This window comes from Harmonia axyridis, chromosome 4 (genome assembly GCF_914767665.1).
Source record: "Harmonia axyridis chromosome 4, icHarAxyr1.1, whole genome shotgun sequence".
In the NCBI taxonomy this organism is placed as follows: Eukaryota; Metazoa; Arthropoda; class Insecta; order Coleoptera; family Coccinellidae; genus Harmonia; species Harmonia axyridis.
In genome coordinates, this window is record NC_059504.1 from 26,312,031 (window position 1) to 26,328,331 (window position 16,301).

The 16,301-nt window shown below is 33.7% G+C and overlaps 1 protein-coding gene across 17 annotated transcripts in view; it reads left to right on the plus strand.

Annotated features, from left to right (window-relative positions):
- Positions 1 to 220: 220 nt before the first annotated feature.
- The window catches only part of LOC123677950, a 35,022-nt gene continuing 18,941 nt past the window's right edge, over positions 221 to 16,301 (plus strand). For 4 of the 17 annotated variants that reach the window (XR_006747164.1, XR_006747166.1, XR_006747167.1 and 1 more), the window contains exons 1-4: positions 286 to 568; positions 656 to 773; positions 827 to 1,100; positions 11,291 to 11,384. Coding sequence is in view for 5 of the 17 variants with exons in the window: in XM_045614699.1 (XP_045470655.1) it covers positions 753 to 773 (21 nt within the window). In the remaining 12 variants the exon portion in view is untranslated. Of the gene's footprint in view, positions 569 to 655; positions 774 to 826; positions 1,101 to 11,290; positions 11,385 to 11,515; positions 11,604 to 16,301 lie in introns of those variants that run through there. The other 13 variants (XR_006747168.1, XR_006747170.1, XM_045614699.1 and 10 more) reach the window with 11 other exon arrangements.

Sequence of the window (16,301 nt, forward strand, 5' to 3'; positions counted from 1 at the left end):
TCACTGAGCGAAAAGTGCCGACACAAAGTGAAAATGAGGGACGGGACAGTTACCATAATTCGATCTTGTGAATTTAGACTACACAATTTATGAAAGACAACTTGAAATTTTTTTCAGTACAAATTCAATTGATAGTGATGTTAGGAAACATGCCATATTGTTAAATTTGTTATCGGAAAATGCATATCAATTGATATTCGATCTGTGTCTACCAGTGGAGCCGGAAAGTAAAACATATGAAGAACTAGTGTATGTGCTGAGTATATATTTCAAGCCAGTACGAACAATTCTCGCATAGCGTTTAAAATGTTATACTGCTCGAAAATCAGAGAATAAATCTGCAAAAGAGAGAAGAATTACTGTGAGTTCCAGTGTAATGAAACATTCATTTCTGAATAAATATTGGCTTTGATATGAACATTATGAACAATACAATAGTGTTCAAGAACTCATTTCAGCCACACAAAGTATAATGTTATAAGAACGACATTATAAGATAAAATATATCGTACAAACAAATATTATATAGAATCAGGCAGATACGTCAATATGAAAAATTATTGAACTTGTAAGATTCTCAAATTGTGTAGTTCTTAATATCTAATTTCAAAGCCAATATTTATACAGAAAAAAATGTTTAAATTTTGAAAAAAAGTGCAAACTTAGGATTGCCCTGTCCACAAGCCACAAACTTATTTCACTGGGATATATTATATTCATTATTGCGATTCAGGTTAAGTGCAAATGAACCGATGGAGGGGAAGAAGATAAAGGTAAAGATCTTTATTCAATTAATTCCATGAAAAATAATTACAAACTCCTACAGTTATTGAAATAATTGAGACTTTTATCTGGAAAATCTGCAGCTCGAGTAGGACGCAGATTCCAGCGAGTACGTCAGCAAGTGTCAATCATACTGAAAAGACAGATGACAGAAATAAACAAACAATTTCACGTTTTACTCAGCATTCATGAACATCGACTAAATTTCTACGATGTGATGTATGCGAAAGAAGAAGTCATAGTACACTAGTACAGACCAGTGTTTATCATGTTTGCGAGAGAAAGAGACATTTAGCTTCTGTTTATTCTAAAAAGGGGTAAGAAAGAAGTAAACACAAATGAAATTGGTTTAGGTGATCATTGATTATTTTCAATTTATTATAATATAGATCAAGTTTCCATTGATTGAAAAATTTAAAAGCCAAATTATAAATTTATTTCGGATACAGCTTCTAGTTTTAGTCTCGGTTTTAGTGTAATACCAGAACCTCTATCGATATAAAATATTTTCGCTCATATCAAAAAGTACTATCATGTAATGTAGGTCAAATTCCAATATCAATTTCAGTAGCGATATTTCCGCAAGGTAGCTACTATTGGAATTCATTGTTGAATTACCAATAATGTGTTACTATGTCGTCAATGATAATTTGTAAACTATATTCTCATATATAAATATGCATATAAGCCGATATAGGCAGTTCCATAAGAAATGTGCTAGAGAGTTCTAGATTCGACATTATTATAACCTCATCTGTTACTCCCTTGAGTGTGTGTCTTATTTCACCCTGCATGAACGATAAGACTGGTACCTGGTAAGAACATCACATGGCGATCCTGCCAGTCCCATGCAGATTTGGTTGATAGAAAAAGGCATACTACCTACACCCAAGACGACATCACAGCTAAAACATGGGTTCTTCTAAATCTAAAGAAGAAGAGGTCATCATCACCCAAGCAGGCAACAGCGGAGGCGCTACCAACGGGCTGATAGAGTGGACGACCTCAGAACTTTTGGGAATTGCAGCTTTCGTGATGGTATGTGTAGGAATTGCGTACTTCTGTTACAGGCAAGCCATGAAGTCCATAAGGAAGAAAATACACAGGGAGATACGAAGAAGCCAAGAGTTGGTATGACTGAAAAACAATCATAAATTTTTATTGTTTTTTTTTATTTTTGTGATTTTGTGGACTCTTATTTCGATTTGATGAATTTGATTGTTATATGGATAAAATTGAGGAATTAAATAATATAGTTAGGAAATTTTTGGGTAACATTAATAAAGAACCGAAAGAGCGTAGGGAGCGTTTAGATAGGAATGAAAAATTGTTGTGTGATTTGAATAAGTTAGATAATCAATTTGCAAGAATAATAAAAAATTCAGATAGTACTGATCCAGATTTTCTCGAGCTTTTTGAAAAGCATTCTGAACAAATAAGAGCTTCACTCAAAAAGGCAAAGGATATATTGAACCAAAGAATTCTAATTATAAATAGTTCAAAAAATTCTGTGAAAATGGGAGAAAAATTTGATTTGAGGACTGCTGCTTCTTTATTGCCGTCTATTGACAGCACTGAGGAATCAGTAAAACAATTGATCGATTCTATAGAATTATACAACGATATGTTAGAAGAATCAGAAAAAATGAAATTAATTAATTATATTCTTAAAATCAAATTGACTCAAAACGCAAAATTAAGATTAAGACGGGATTATCGTAAAGTTGATGAATTGGTGTTAGATATGAAAAATTTACTTTTAACTAAAAAATCACCTGCAGCGCTTTCTACCCAGTTACACAATGTTAGACAAGAAGGTAAATCGATCGAGGATTTCGCTAAATTAGTATAACAACTCTCTTTAGACCTAACTATTTCGCAAGCTGATAATGATAGCGCAGCTTTAGATGTTTTAAGGCAAGTAAATGAAAAAATAGCGATAAACACTTTTGCCAATGGTTTGAAAAATTCCGAGATAAGAACTATTATAAAAGCGAGAAACTACCCAAATTTAAAGGATGCTGTAGCTTCAGCCAAAGAGGAAGAGTTAGTGAAAAATTCTTATCAAACGTCTAATCCTAAATTATTTCATTTCAGGCAGAGAAATTCCACACACAATGAAAATAAATATAGGTCAGGTAGACGCTATTCAGAAAATAACAATCGTAGGCAAAAATTCAACCCGAATCATACTACGAAAGAAGGTCGCGGTCGTCGCTCTAATTACAATAACAATAGGAATAATAGGAATTCGAAATCTCATCATGTTTATATGACAAAATCGGACGATGAAGAAATGCAAAACGCCGATGAAAAGTTTTTTCGTTCCTAACGTAAACTATAATATGAATGCTTTGAACTTTGTTGAGGTCAAGTATGGCAAAAATGAATTGAATTTTTTAATTGATACTGGTGCTAGCATCAGCTGCATATTTTCAGAATATTTGCAGAAGGGAGAATACATAGATACTTCAGGGAAAATAAATATCAAAGGTATTGCCGGATCCACATCTTCCATGGGTTCCGCAAATATTTCTTCATTGATTATAAGTAATAAAAATTTTCCTCACCATTTTTCTGTGCTTAAATCATTTGATCTTAGTATTCATGGTATACTAGGCTCAGATTTTTTGAACAAATATAAAGCTATCATTGATTACGAAAAATTTTTAATAACATTGCATAATGATAACGATGAAATTAGTGTCCCCTTGAAATCAAAGGTGGAATATTTTACTATTATACCTCCCAGATGCGAAATAATTCATTATTGTTATACCGATGAAACAGAGGATTGTGTTATTTTGAACGAACAAATTAGCAATGGAGTGATTATTGCAAGTACGATTGCAAAACCTAAAGCAAATAAAATTCCAGTCAGAATATTAAACGTGAATGAAAGAGAGATAAAAATCAAGAATTTTCAACCAAAACTTGAAATTCTTTCAAATTTCGAAGTACTAAATTATGGTCGAAATTATATATCGGTAGAAAGAGTAGATGAAGTGTTGGATTCAGTTAATATGAAGTCATTGAATGAAGAAGAAAAAATATCTATCCAGAAAATTTGTGCTAAATATGCGGATGTTTTTCATCTTGAAGGAGACCCTCTAAAAGTTACTAATTTATATCGACAAAAAATTTTACTCAAACCTGAATCGCAACCCGTATATGTAAAACCATACAGGTTACCACACTCACAGAAAAGCGAGATTCATAAACAAGTCGACAAAATGTTGCAAGATGGAATCATAGAAGAAGCAAAATCAGAATGGTCATCACCATTATTGATTGTACCAAAGAAACCGGATAAAAATGGAGTTAAAAAATTCAGAGTAGTTTTAGATTATAGGTTATTGAATAAGCAAATTAAGGATGATAAATTTCCTTTACCGAACATAACTGAAATCTTGGATTCTTTATCAGGAGCAATGTATTTTTCCCATCTAGATTTAGCCCAAGGATATTACCAATTAGAATTACATCCCGACAGTAGACCATATACAGCTTTCACTACAGAAAGAGGTCAATATCAAATGAAAAGATTAGGAATGGGTTTAAAAACGAGTCCCAGTGCATTTTCAAGACTCATGACAATAGCAATGTCAGGCTTAAATTATGATTCATGTTTTATATATTTAGATGATTTAATAGTTTTTGGACATTCTTTGCAAAATCATAATCAAAATCTTTTGAAAGTTTTACATCGTTTGAGAAAAGTCAATTTGAAATTAAATCCCATCAAATGTGAATTTTTGAAAAAAGATTTATTATATCTAGGGCATATCATTTCAGATAAAGGTATATCTCCAGATCCTGAAAAGATTTCCGCTATTTCAAAATATCCTGTACCAAAAAATTCTGACGAAGCGAAACGGTTTGTGGCATTGACAAATTATTACAGAAAATTTATCAGAAATTTCGCCGCAATTGCACAACCTTTGAATGACTTGTCCCGCAAAGGAAAAGTTTTTCAATGGAACGAAGATTGCGAAAAGGCATTTCAAACTTTAAGAACGGTTTTGCAAAAAGCACCTATCCTAGGGCTGCCATAAATGTTAGAACATCGACCGGGACAAGTGGCACAGAAATAGGTTAAAAAACACATAAAAAGTAAAAACTCATCTGACAGGTATTCATTTAATAATAATCCGGGGTTTCTAGGATTATTGACTTTTTTGCACTTGGTAGTTGAATTATAACACATTCCCCAATAAAATAGGACTCATTCATTCAGACATATCCACTGAAATAATTCATAAAGAATAAAAACAATATCAACTCGCAATAAAAACAACATAAAGTCGCAACAACAAACAAGTAGGTTGGTACCTTTTTTAGGCTTGATCCTCGTTTCCATTTTTCTTAGCCCATTTATATATTTCAAAGTTTTGTCCTTCTCAAGTAATTTTTTCTAGCGTGAAACCTTTCCCATTCAAATATCCAACAGTTTTTTTCACTAGATTTCATTAAGGAACAGCAAATCAAAACCATTCATGCAAATATATCGAATTTTGTCATTGGCCGAGTCGATTATATTCGAGATATCGGGTGTTGTGAAAAATCTCTGACGTAACTGTCAAATTTAACTTATTGCATTGTAGTCATCGTGCCATCATTCTTTAGTTCGTTGTAGAGTTGTCTTGTTTGGTTCCCAAAATATTTATTTAGTAATCTTACATTCAACTGTTTCTTAGTATCCTCTCAATTAATTTTTTTTAAAAACAGTAATTAAGGATTTTTCAATCCTTTAAATCCAATCGTCAATCAGAAATTCTTGACTGTGTAGAAATAGAGTATAAAGTTCGAATAAAGAGTCTAAACAAAATCGGTTACAGCTTTTGAGGCCCTTTTTTCAGCTAAGAAATTTTTTTCAATGGCACCCATTGCTTCAGCAAGCGTTCAATATATAGAAGAAGTGAAAGCCATCCAATTCTAGAATGAGAGTTCATTGCTGTAAGTTGTTTCTCCATTCTCATGAAAACCTTTTATCGGTCGACCTTACAGAAAATATCGAAAAATATTTTTAAATTTTAAGACCAATAGACTGCACAGAAATTGACATCATATCGGCGGAATTGGAAGCAGTATTGTGAAGTATGTGCGCTGGGCAACCGATAGTTCTGATGTCTTTAGAAAAAATCTCTTCTAATTCAAAAGAAACTCGGCTTTATTCTACTTCAAATTAAGTACCTTTTATTTATATTTGTGTTATCCGCGCTGACAGCGAAAATATTTTATATGGAAATATTAAGGTCCTCTCAGGATTCAATACAAAATGCAGTGATTGTATAAGGTGATTCATTTGGCAATGTTTCTAATTTCAATAATTATATTTTTAATCCTTCTGTTTCTGAAAAATAATGTTTGAGCAACGGAAACAGCTTTTCAGCTTCATGATTACTGGAATCCGTTGAGATTCCATGAAAACTATTTTTTTCTATATAAGAAAATATGAATCTCATAACGGTCAAATTACTGACCGGGACAAATTAATAACTGACCGGGACACGGGGACACAATGGTCCAAACCGGGACATGTCCCGGCGTACCGGGACGTATGGCAGCCCTAACCTATCCTACAATATCCAGACTTTTCAGAAAGTAATGAGTTTATCCTTAGGACAGATGCAAGTGGATTTGCTTTAGGCTCAGTCTTATCAAATTCTAATGACCATCCAATTGCTTATGCTTCAAGAAGTTTAAATTCAGCTGAAAAGAATTATTGCACAATTGAGAAAGAGCTTTTGGCAATTATTTGGTCAGTAAAACATTTTAGGCCATATTTATTTGGAAGGAAGTTTAAAATCTTAACGGATCACCGTCCACTAATTTACTTATTCAATATGACAAACCCATCTAGCAGATTGACGAAATTCAGATTAATATTAGAAGAATATGACTTTTCAGTACATTACGTCAAAGGTTCGGAAAACGTTACCGCAGATGCATTGTCGAGAATAAAATTAGAATCAGAAGACCTGAAAGAAATACAAAATCGTTCAATCGAAAAATTAAATGTCATAACAAGATCTCATTCAAAAAAAGAAAAACCTAGCGAACAATCCCAGACGAATATTTCACTCGAAAGGACTGATCACCCTGTTGTAGTCGAAGTATTGAAACGTCCAGTAGAAAGTGTAGAGTTGAGGCCACTTTCTAATGAAGAATTTTCCAAATTGAAAATAAATCAACATAAAATTCAGTATAACAATTTAGTATACGATGTGAATTCACATATTATTTATTTAAACCAGAATATCCGATCAACGCATGACTTAGGTATATCGTTGAGGAATCTGGAAGAATTGTGCACAAAAAATAATATAAAAGAATTATGTTTACTGAAGAGCTCGCATAATAATCAATTTTTAAATGTGTTGATGAAATACAAAAATCAAATTTTAGGGAAATCTTTAACGATAAATATTGTTAGAAATGCGAAACGGATTGAAAGTAGAGAAATGAGACAAATAATTTTGAATGACTATCATATGTTACCTACAGGGGGACATGCAGGTATAAACCGCATGTACAATAACATAAAAAGGGAATACTTTTGGAATGGCTTGAAAGAAGACGTTCAAAATTTTGTGAAGAAGTGTGATGATTGCCAAAGGTATAAATATTCCTTACCGCGGAAGGAACCAATGACAATTACTTCAACAGCATCTTCTGCATTTCAAAAAATATTTTTAGATTTGGTAGGGCCGTTACCCACCGATATTAACGAAAATAAATATATCCTTACAATTCAGTGTGATCTTACTAAGTTCATTGAGGGATATCCATTGCTGAATAAAGAGGCTGAAACAGTTGCAAAAGCTTTCATAGAAAATTTTGTACTTAGATATGGTATACCCTCTGAAGTTGTTACGGATCAAGGTACGGAATTTTTAGCTAAAGTTTTCAAGGAATCATGTGAGTTGCTTCATATTAGTCATCTGAATTCAACAGCTCATCACCACGAAACTCTAGGTATGATTGAAAACTCACATAAACACTTAGGAGCTTATCTCCGTATGCGTGCAAATGAAGAAAGTAATAATTGGAGTAATTGGGTACCCTTTTGGTGTTTTTCATATAACAATACCGTGAATTCATCCACTCTCTATACTCCTTATGAACTTGTTTTTGGAAAACCTAGTAGAATTCCACAAAATATCGAAAACCAAATCGATCCCATATACAATTTCGATAATTATCCCATTGAATTGAAATACAGATTGCAAAAAGCTTGGAAAGATGCAAGAGAAAATTTGGTGGAGGTAAAAATCAAAAGGAAACAGACTTTTGATAGAAATTGTAAAAAAGTTGATTACAAAATAGGCGATAAGGTACTTTTAGAAAACAAGAATATTGAAAATAAATTGGACGCTTTGTTCAGCGGTCCATATGAAATAATTGACGTCAAGAATTCTAATGTAGTGTTGAAAAAAGACAATAAAGTGAAAGAAGTGCATAAGAACATGATTAAACCGTATTTTTTTTAATAGGCATGTCATAGATAATAATAGTATTAGTAATAGTATATGTAAATAGGAAATTAAGGGAATTTAGTAATATAGCTTTAAGATAATGTATATAGTTAAGTGTAAGCCTTAGATAGAAATTTTTTTTTTTATTAACAAAGAAAAAATTTTTTTTTTCAAGCGGGGGAGGTGTAATGTAGGTCAAATTCCAATATCAATTTCAGTAGCGATATTTCCGCAAGGTAGCTACTATTGGAATTCATTGTTGAATTACTAATAATGTGTTACTATGTCGTCAATGATAATTTGTAAACTATATTCTCATATATAAATATGCATATAAGCCGATATAGGCAGTTCCATAAGAAATGTGCTAGAGAGTTCTAGATTCGACATTATTGTTTCTTCACACGATCTCGTCTAATGTAAAAGTTGGTGATACAATGAATAAACCTCATCTGTTACTCCCTTGAGTGTGTGTCTTATTTCACCCTGCATGAACGATAAGACTGGTACCTGGTAAGAACATCACAATCAACTTCAATGTTTCAAATACTTAAAACACCTCATATATTATTATTTTTTCGATTTGCCATAACCTCTTGATTAGGTATTAGCTTCCTTGTCCCTAAATCACTAGCGGTTTTCGAATAACGTACCACCCTTATCATAGGTACATTTTGTTGTTCAAAAATAAAGTGTTCAACAAGTGCATTTTTTTCAGACGCACCTGGTTTTGAAGTTCTTAATGTTAGTTGGTAAATTATTGAATACTCTGAAACAAATACACGTGGGGTGTTTTTCACTTATGAATTGGAAAATTTGAATTTTGTGTTCTGGTGTTGTAATTATTACTGGTATTATATTGATTGATTTTTTTATTGTACAGTGCATCCCATTTTGGGTGAGACAGCCAGGTTTCTCGCTTGTTATTTAAGATAGAGCCTTGCGGTTTTCACGTTCCTATCCTACTTTTTCGTGAAACTCAAGTTGGTCTAATCAGATTTTGCATAACTGTTTCTGTTTAAGAGATACAGGGCGATTTTGGAAATTGATACTTTTCGGACCCCTCCTTCATCTCCGAATTTATTAGAAATAATGCTGAGGTAAAAACTACGTCTGAATCAGAATTCTGCTATAATCCAGTGGCGTACTCAATTTTTTTTTCGGGATATGGTTTTGAAGATTCAACACAAACCTATATTTTTTTAATGAAACACCCTATATATTTTTACTTCGTTGGATTTGTAATTTTTTTCCCTTCAAAATGACGTATAATGCTGGGTAGGTAGGATGTTCAGAAATATACAAAAACACTAAAACATCAAATAATGATGGTTTTTTTGTTAATGGGCAATGGATTTCCCATATAAAAAAAGAATCAATAATAATAATAATAATTCATAGCGATGACACCTAGATCAGATTGGTTTTTTCTGCCCAATGCTTGCTTGATAAAACAATGCTGCCAATAGTAGTCATAATATAACAACAAGAATGTTTGGATCATCAATGACCTACTACTTTTTAAATATCAAAAATTAATAATCTTCTTATTGAAACTTGGGAAATTCATGACCCATTAACAAAAAAACCATCATTATTTGATGTTTTAGTGTTTTTTTATATTTCTGAACATCCTACCTACATAGTATCATACATCATTTTGAAGGGAAAAAATTACGAATCCAACGAAGTAATAATATGCAGGGTGTTCCATTAAAAAAAAATATAGGTTTGTGTTGAATCTTCAAAACCATACCCTGAAAAAAAAATTGAGTACGCCACTGGATTCTACGCAAAATTCTGATTAGACCAACTTGAGTTTCAAAAAAAAGTAGGATAGGAACGTGAAAACCGCAAGGCTCTATCTCAAATAACAAGCGAGAAACCTGGCTGTCTCACCCAAAATGGGATGCACTGTACCGGGTTTTTCACCATAATTTGACACCCCCTTCAACATTCTTACTAAAAGGCGTACAAAAAAATGTTTTCTACAAAAGTTTCACAAAATCGACTAGTCTTTTTTAAAATGATTTCATAAAACGAAATATATACAGAGGGGGCAATATATTGATTGCAACTTAATTTTTTCAAACGGAACACCCTGTATATTTTTCTATATTGGACTAGCTCTTTTTCCCCTGACTTCGAATATATAACATATGTTTGGTCTAACTCTTTTATTGTGAGAACCACAGAGTTTCAAATTTTAACAACCACCTGGTAAGCTAGGTAATCAGTTTTCAATTCCCTTTTTTGAGTTGGCAACGATATGACATACGTTTTTCACTATAAATTGGAACTGGATGATTTGGATGTAACTCCATATATTCTCTCCTCGTAGCTTTTTTATTTTTATTGTTCTTCACATAAATATTTCAAATTTTTCCGCTTTTGTGTAGTGAATATTCGATAAATATGAATATGACAAACGAATGTTACATATCGTTGCTTACGAGATAACTCAAAAAAAGGCATTTTGTATTATCACAGCCTTCCACTTGAAAACTGATTACTTAGCTTGCCAAGTGGTTCTTAAAATTTGAAACTCTGTGGTACTCAGAATAAGAGAGATAGGCCAAACATATGTTATATATTCGAAATCAGGGGAAAAAGAGCTAGTCAAATATAGAATAATATACAGGGTGTTCCATTTGAAAAAATGAAGTTGCAATCAATATGTGTCCCACTCTGTATCTATTTCGTTTTGTGAAATCATTTCAAAGAAGACTAATCGATTTTGTGAAACTTTTGTGGAAAACATTTTTTTGTACCTCTTTCAGTAACAAAGTTGAAGGGGGGGTCAAATTATGGTGAAAAACCCGGTACATACACTGTTATTCTGCTTAAACAATTCTCTACAAATTTCATTAAAATCCAGCTAATAAATTTCTCTTAGTGTTATGTTTTGTATTGTAAACATTTTTAGTGACTTTCTTTTAGTTTCCCAAAAAATAATCTCATACCTAAGTCTAGATTAAAAATTTGCATAATTTAATATTTTAATGATTTATCATTCAGGTATTTTCTAGGTATGGCAAAATTTATCGGATTCAATTTGTGACTTGAATGTGCTCTAACATTCATGAATCAGTCTATGAATAGGTACACCCAAAAATTTAGAAGGTACTGTTCACAATATTTATAAACTTATTTTTTAAAGTAATGCTGATTGGTTTGCTTTCATTATTTCTGTGTGTACTGAAAACAGTGAGGTTTGTTTTTTCAACATTTAGATTCAATTCCTTCTTCGGTAGCCATTCATGTGTCTTATTGAAGATTGGTTCCTGCTCGAATTAATGTAATTTCATCTTCTGCTCCTACCAGTAGACAGGTGTCGTCCAGGTAATTGATTAATTTTTTCGTTTTCCTCTCCAATATCTTTCAAATCGTTCAGAAAAATTAGTAATAGAAGTGACCTCAATACACCTCCTTGCACTATACCTCTTTTATTTATCAGCTCACTGGGTTCATAATTTTCACCTTCCTTGATGATTTCCACTTTTTGTTTTAGTTTGCATATACAGAGTGATTCACCGCGATGGTCTATTAAACATTTATAGAAAACTTATAATAATTTTGTACTGAAAATTTGCATACTGGGGTTTGAGACAATGATTTTTCTCACCAAAATATTCTCAGATTTCTACAACTTCCGAATATACCGGAAACAGACTACTACTTATTTATTTAAAATGGCACGCCCAGTATATTATTGCATCATTAGATAGCTTCTTTGATGACAATTTCAGCAATATGCCATAGCATTTTTCATTATACGAAGTATAATAAGACTGTTTGCAGTTTGGACCAAATATGTATCGGGTGTCCCAAATGCGTTATCTAGTGAGGGGATCTCAGAACCCCTATGAGCTAAAAAAATGAATGGTACATTTTCGGGCTCGATTTTCAAGAGAATCAATACAGTGAAAACCGCAACCTCATAAATTAAACTGTTTTCAAGCTATTGAATGTTCTCATTACTTCTTTAATATTAGTGTTATCAACATGAAACAAAAACATCCTACCTGCACTTTTTAAGTAGAATCCATTGTTGTGAAATTTATTTTTAATTGCTATTAATTTTGAAGTTATAATACAACCTTGTGTTTTTTCAAAGTAAAACATAACAATTTCAATAACAAATAAAATCGCTCAATTCTTCCCATCTCAAAAATAAAACATGATATATTGATTTCTTATCAAACTATAAAAATCATCGGAAGTTTCAGTTTTACACGGCAAATCAGCCAAGTGGCTATCTAGTATAATAGTAAACTTCAGATTATTGAAATATTCGGTGGCCACCAAGGTCTCCGAATTTAACATCGTTCGATTTTTTTCCTTTGGTCACATTTAGCAATTTTAAAATGTTAAAACTTTCAAACGTTGTTGAATCCGGAGACCTTGGCCGCCACCGAATATACACTGCGCAAAAGAATTAACGCACATAATGGAAATCTCAAATTTATTCTACAACTGAAGGTGTTCTCAATGATAATTATATTATTATCAGAATTATGGATGCATATGTTATCCACTTCCAACGTTTTTCTTCAATACAGATGTTTTTTCCCAGCAGGAATAAAAAAAGATGAGATTATCAGATTTTGAATGTATTGGCTCCATTCTGAAATCAGTTGTTCTCTATCAATTCTAGTGATCGTTTGATTTTCTACACTCGATCGCTATGCAACGCGAAACACGCAATTTGACCCAAGAGGAATGTGCCCAAGCGGGAGTTGCCCATACAAGTGTGTCCAGAATGTTGCAGCGATTCAGGGAGACAGGTATGAATGTCCGAAGACCAGGACAGGGTAGACCATGGGTAACAACTGCCATTCAAGAACGTTACTTGAGAGTTTCTTCGTTGAGACAACGGTTTGCAACCGCTTGCCTCTTTCAAAATCAGCTTGAGCAAACTCATGGGGTGCAAATTAGCACTCAGACATTAGGAAATCGCCTCAGAGAATATGATTTAAGGCCTCGTGTCGCGGCAAGAGGCCCAGCTCTTACCCCAGCCCATCGAAGGGCGCGTTTGGATTTTGCGAGAGAGCATATCCATTGGGAAGAGGCTGATTGGGAAAGAGTGCACTGAGCATATCTTTCATGTGGACGTCTGTATACAAGGGAACGTCGATCACAATGGTAGAGGCAGAATCTAGACTCATCTGTGAAGAGAACTCTTTCCCAATCAGCCTCTTCCCAATGGATATGCTCTCTCGAAAAATCCAAACGCGCCCTTCGATGGGCTGGGGTAAGAGCTGGGCCTCTTGCCGCGACACAAGGCCTTAAATCATATTCTCTGAGGCGATTTCTCATTGTCTGAGTGCTAATTTGCACCCCATGAGTTTGCTCAAGCTGATTTTGAAGGAGGCGAGCGGTTGCAAACCGTTGTCTCAACGAAGAAACTCTCAAGTAACGTTCTTGAATGGCAGGTGTTACCCGTGGTCTACCCTGTCCTGGTCTTCGGACATTCATACCTGTCTCCCTGAATCGCTGCAACATTCTGGACACACTTGTATGGGCAACTCCCGCTTGGGCACATTCCTCTTGGGTCATATTGCGTGTTTCGCGTTGCATAGCGATCGAGTGTAGAAAATCAAACGACCACTAGAATTGATCGAGAACAACTGATTTCAGAATGGAGCCAATACATTCAAAATCTGATAATCTCATATTTTTTTACTCCTACTGGAAAAAAACATCTGTATTGAAGAAAAACGTTGAAAGTGGATAACATATGCATGCATAATTCTGATAAAAATAATTATCATTGAGAGCACCTTCAGTTGTAGAATAAATTTGAGATTTCCATAATGTGCGTTAATTCTTTTGCGCAGTGTATATTCGGTGGCGGCCAAGGTCTCCGGATTCAACAACGTTTGAAAGTTTTAACATTTTAAAATTGCTAAATGTGACAGAAAGCTATAAAATCTGAAAAAATATTATCACAAAAGGAATGGCAGCATGACCGTAATTCAAAAAAGTTACCTTACACATAAATTCTTTCGTTTGCTGCTCATTTGAAAAATGTGTCCCATTCAAAGTAAAAATTGAATTAATTAGAATGAATTATGTTCTTTTTCATGCCAATAACGATATTTCTCTAAAACGTGTAAAAAACATAGATTTCGAAGTCTGAAGGGAAAAACTCAAAAATCTGAGTAGTGCCGTGAACATATTAAAAAAACATTGATCATCTTGAAATCGGAATGCTGATTCCCAAGTTATGGAGATCTGAAAGGACCCCGCACGTTTTATATGGGAAATGGCTTTCCGTGAATTTGGCTGAATTTTTGATATGTTGTAGTTCTTGATAAACTGATCAGAAGTGTCCATAGCCACAAAGCTCAAAAATGGACAGTTGAGAGCTATGGAGAGATATGGAGCTTTGAAAATGGATTTTTTGCAATTTTCGTGGTTTTTGCTCATCAATCGGGTAGCTTTCATTTCTGGTTGGGAAAGAATTTGGATGTTCGGCGGCCAGAACCCGACTGAGAAATGATCTTCCTTGGTTATATTAGGCACCGCCATCGATAATTTTTTATACACTGCTCCATATTGATTATGAAATGAGATACAAAATCCAAGATCTTCCATACATCTTTTCATGCCACAAAATGACGCCAGAATAATTCACATGAGAAACGACATATTGTGACATTTTTTTAAGAGAGACCATAATAACTGAATCATCATATATCTGATGTCCAATAATATCAAATATGTTAGCCAAAATGTTCATAACCAGTTACTGCGAGCTGTAATGGGGGAAAATGGGAAAATATGTGATTTATTTCTCACAAATCTCGATAATCTGACAATGGGGTGCCAAGACATTTTCCTCAGAATGTCTCGAAATTGATGATAGCATCATTAGCATCTCACAGACAAACGAATCCGTGAAAATGTCTGCAGTTTTGATACAATATAGTACTATCCGGGTAGAATATAGAAGTCCAAGTGTTGGAAGCTAACTATGAATGGAACTTCCGAAATCAACCCACGAATTCTTGAAAGTACAATTTTTTTTCATGAACTTTTTGATAGGAGTTTAAATGGCGTGAAAGGCTTGATTTTTCTTCTTATTTTTGAGATGATTTGTGATTGTGTTACGTTCGTTGATATAGTTTTATGTTACCAAATCATTCATTCTGTCGTTTCTCGGTCATGTGAATTATTCTGGCGTCATCTTGTGGCATCAAAAGATGTATGGAAGATCTTGGATTTTGTATCTCATTTCATAGCCAATGTGGAGCAGTGTATAAAAAATTATCGATGGCAGTGCCTAATATAACCAAGGAAGATCATTTCTCAGTCGGGTTCTGGCCGCCGAACATCCAAATTCCATTCCAACCAGAAATGAGAGCTCCTCGATTGATGAGCAAAAACCCCGAAAATTGCAAAAAATCCATTTTCAAAGCCCCATATCTAGAAAACTGTCCATGTTTGAGCTTTGTGGCTATGGACACTTCTGATCAGTTCATCAAGAACTACAACATATCAAAAATTCAGCCAAATTCACGGAAAGCCATTTCCCATATAAAACGTGCGGGGTCCTTTAGGCCAATTCTCATGAATCACCCTGTATTTCCGAAACTAACAGTCCTAGGAAATAAAACAAGCTACTTTTCTAGAAGACCTGGATGACTTGCATTCAGCATTAGGCTATGGCCAGTCACTCATGTTACATCGTGTAGGTATATACCTACCTACAATTCTGGCGAGCAGTTCACTGGAATGGTCGGTAAAAAATAGCTTTCGTTTCACGAACCTTTATTTCAGAGGAAAAAAGAGTAAGTCAAATTGAAAGGGAATGTCTTTCAATTATTTTCGAGTTGTGTAAATCCAATCAGTAATTATAGGGACGTAAATCCATACTTATAATGTATCATAAGGATCTAACAACAATTTTTTCTTCCTCAGAAAAGTATTCCCCAGTTTTCAGTTAATAGGCTCAAGCGATGGCCTGGTAGGTCACAACGCAATATCTCACAAACTAATGATAGGATTGCTGTTAAATTTTGACAAGTATCGTTT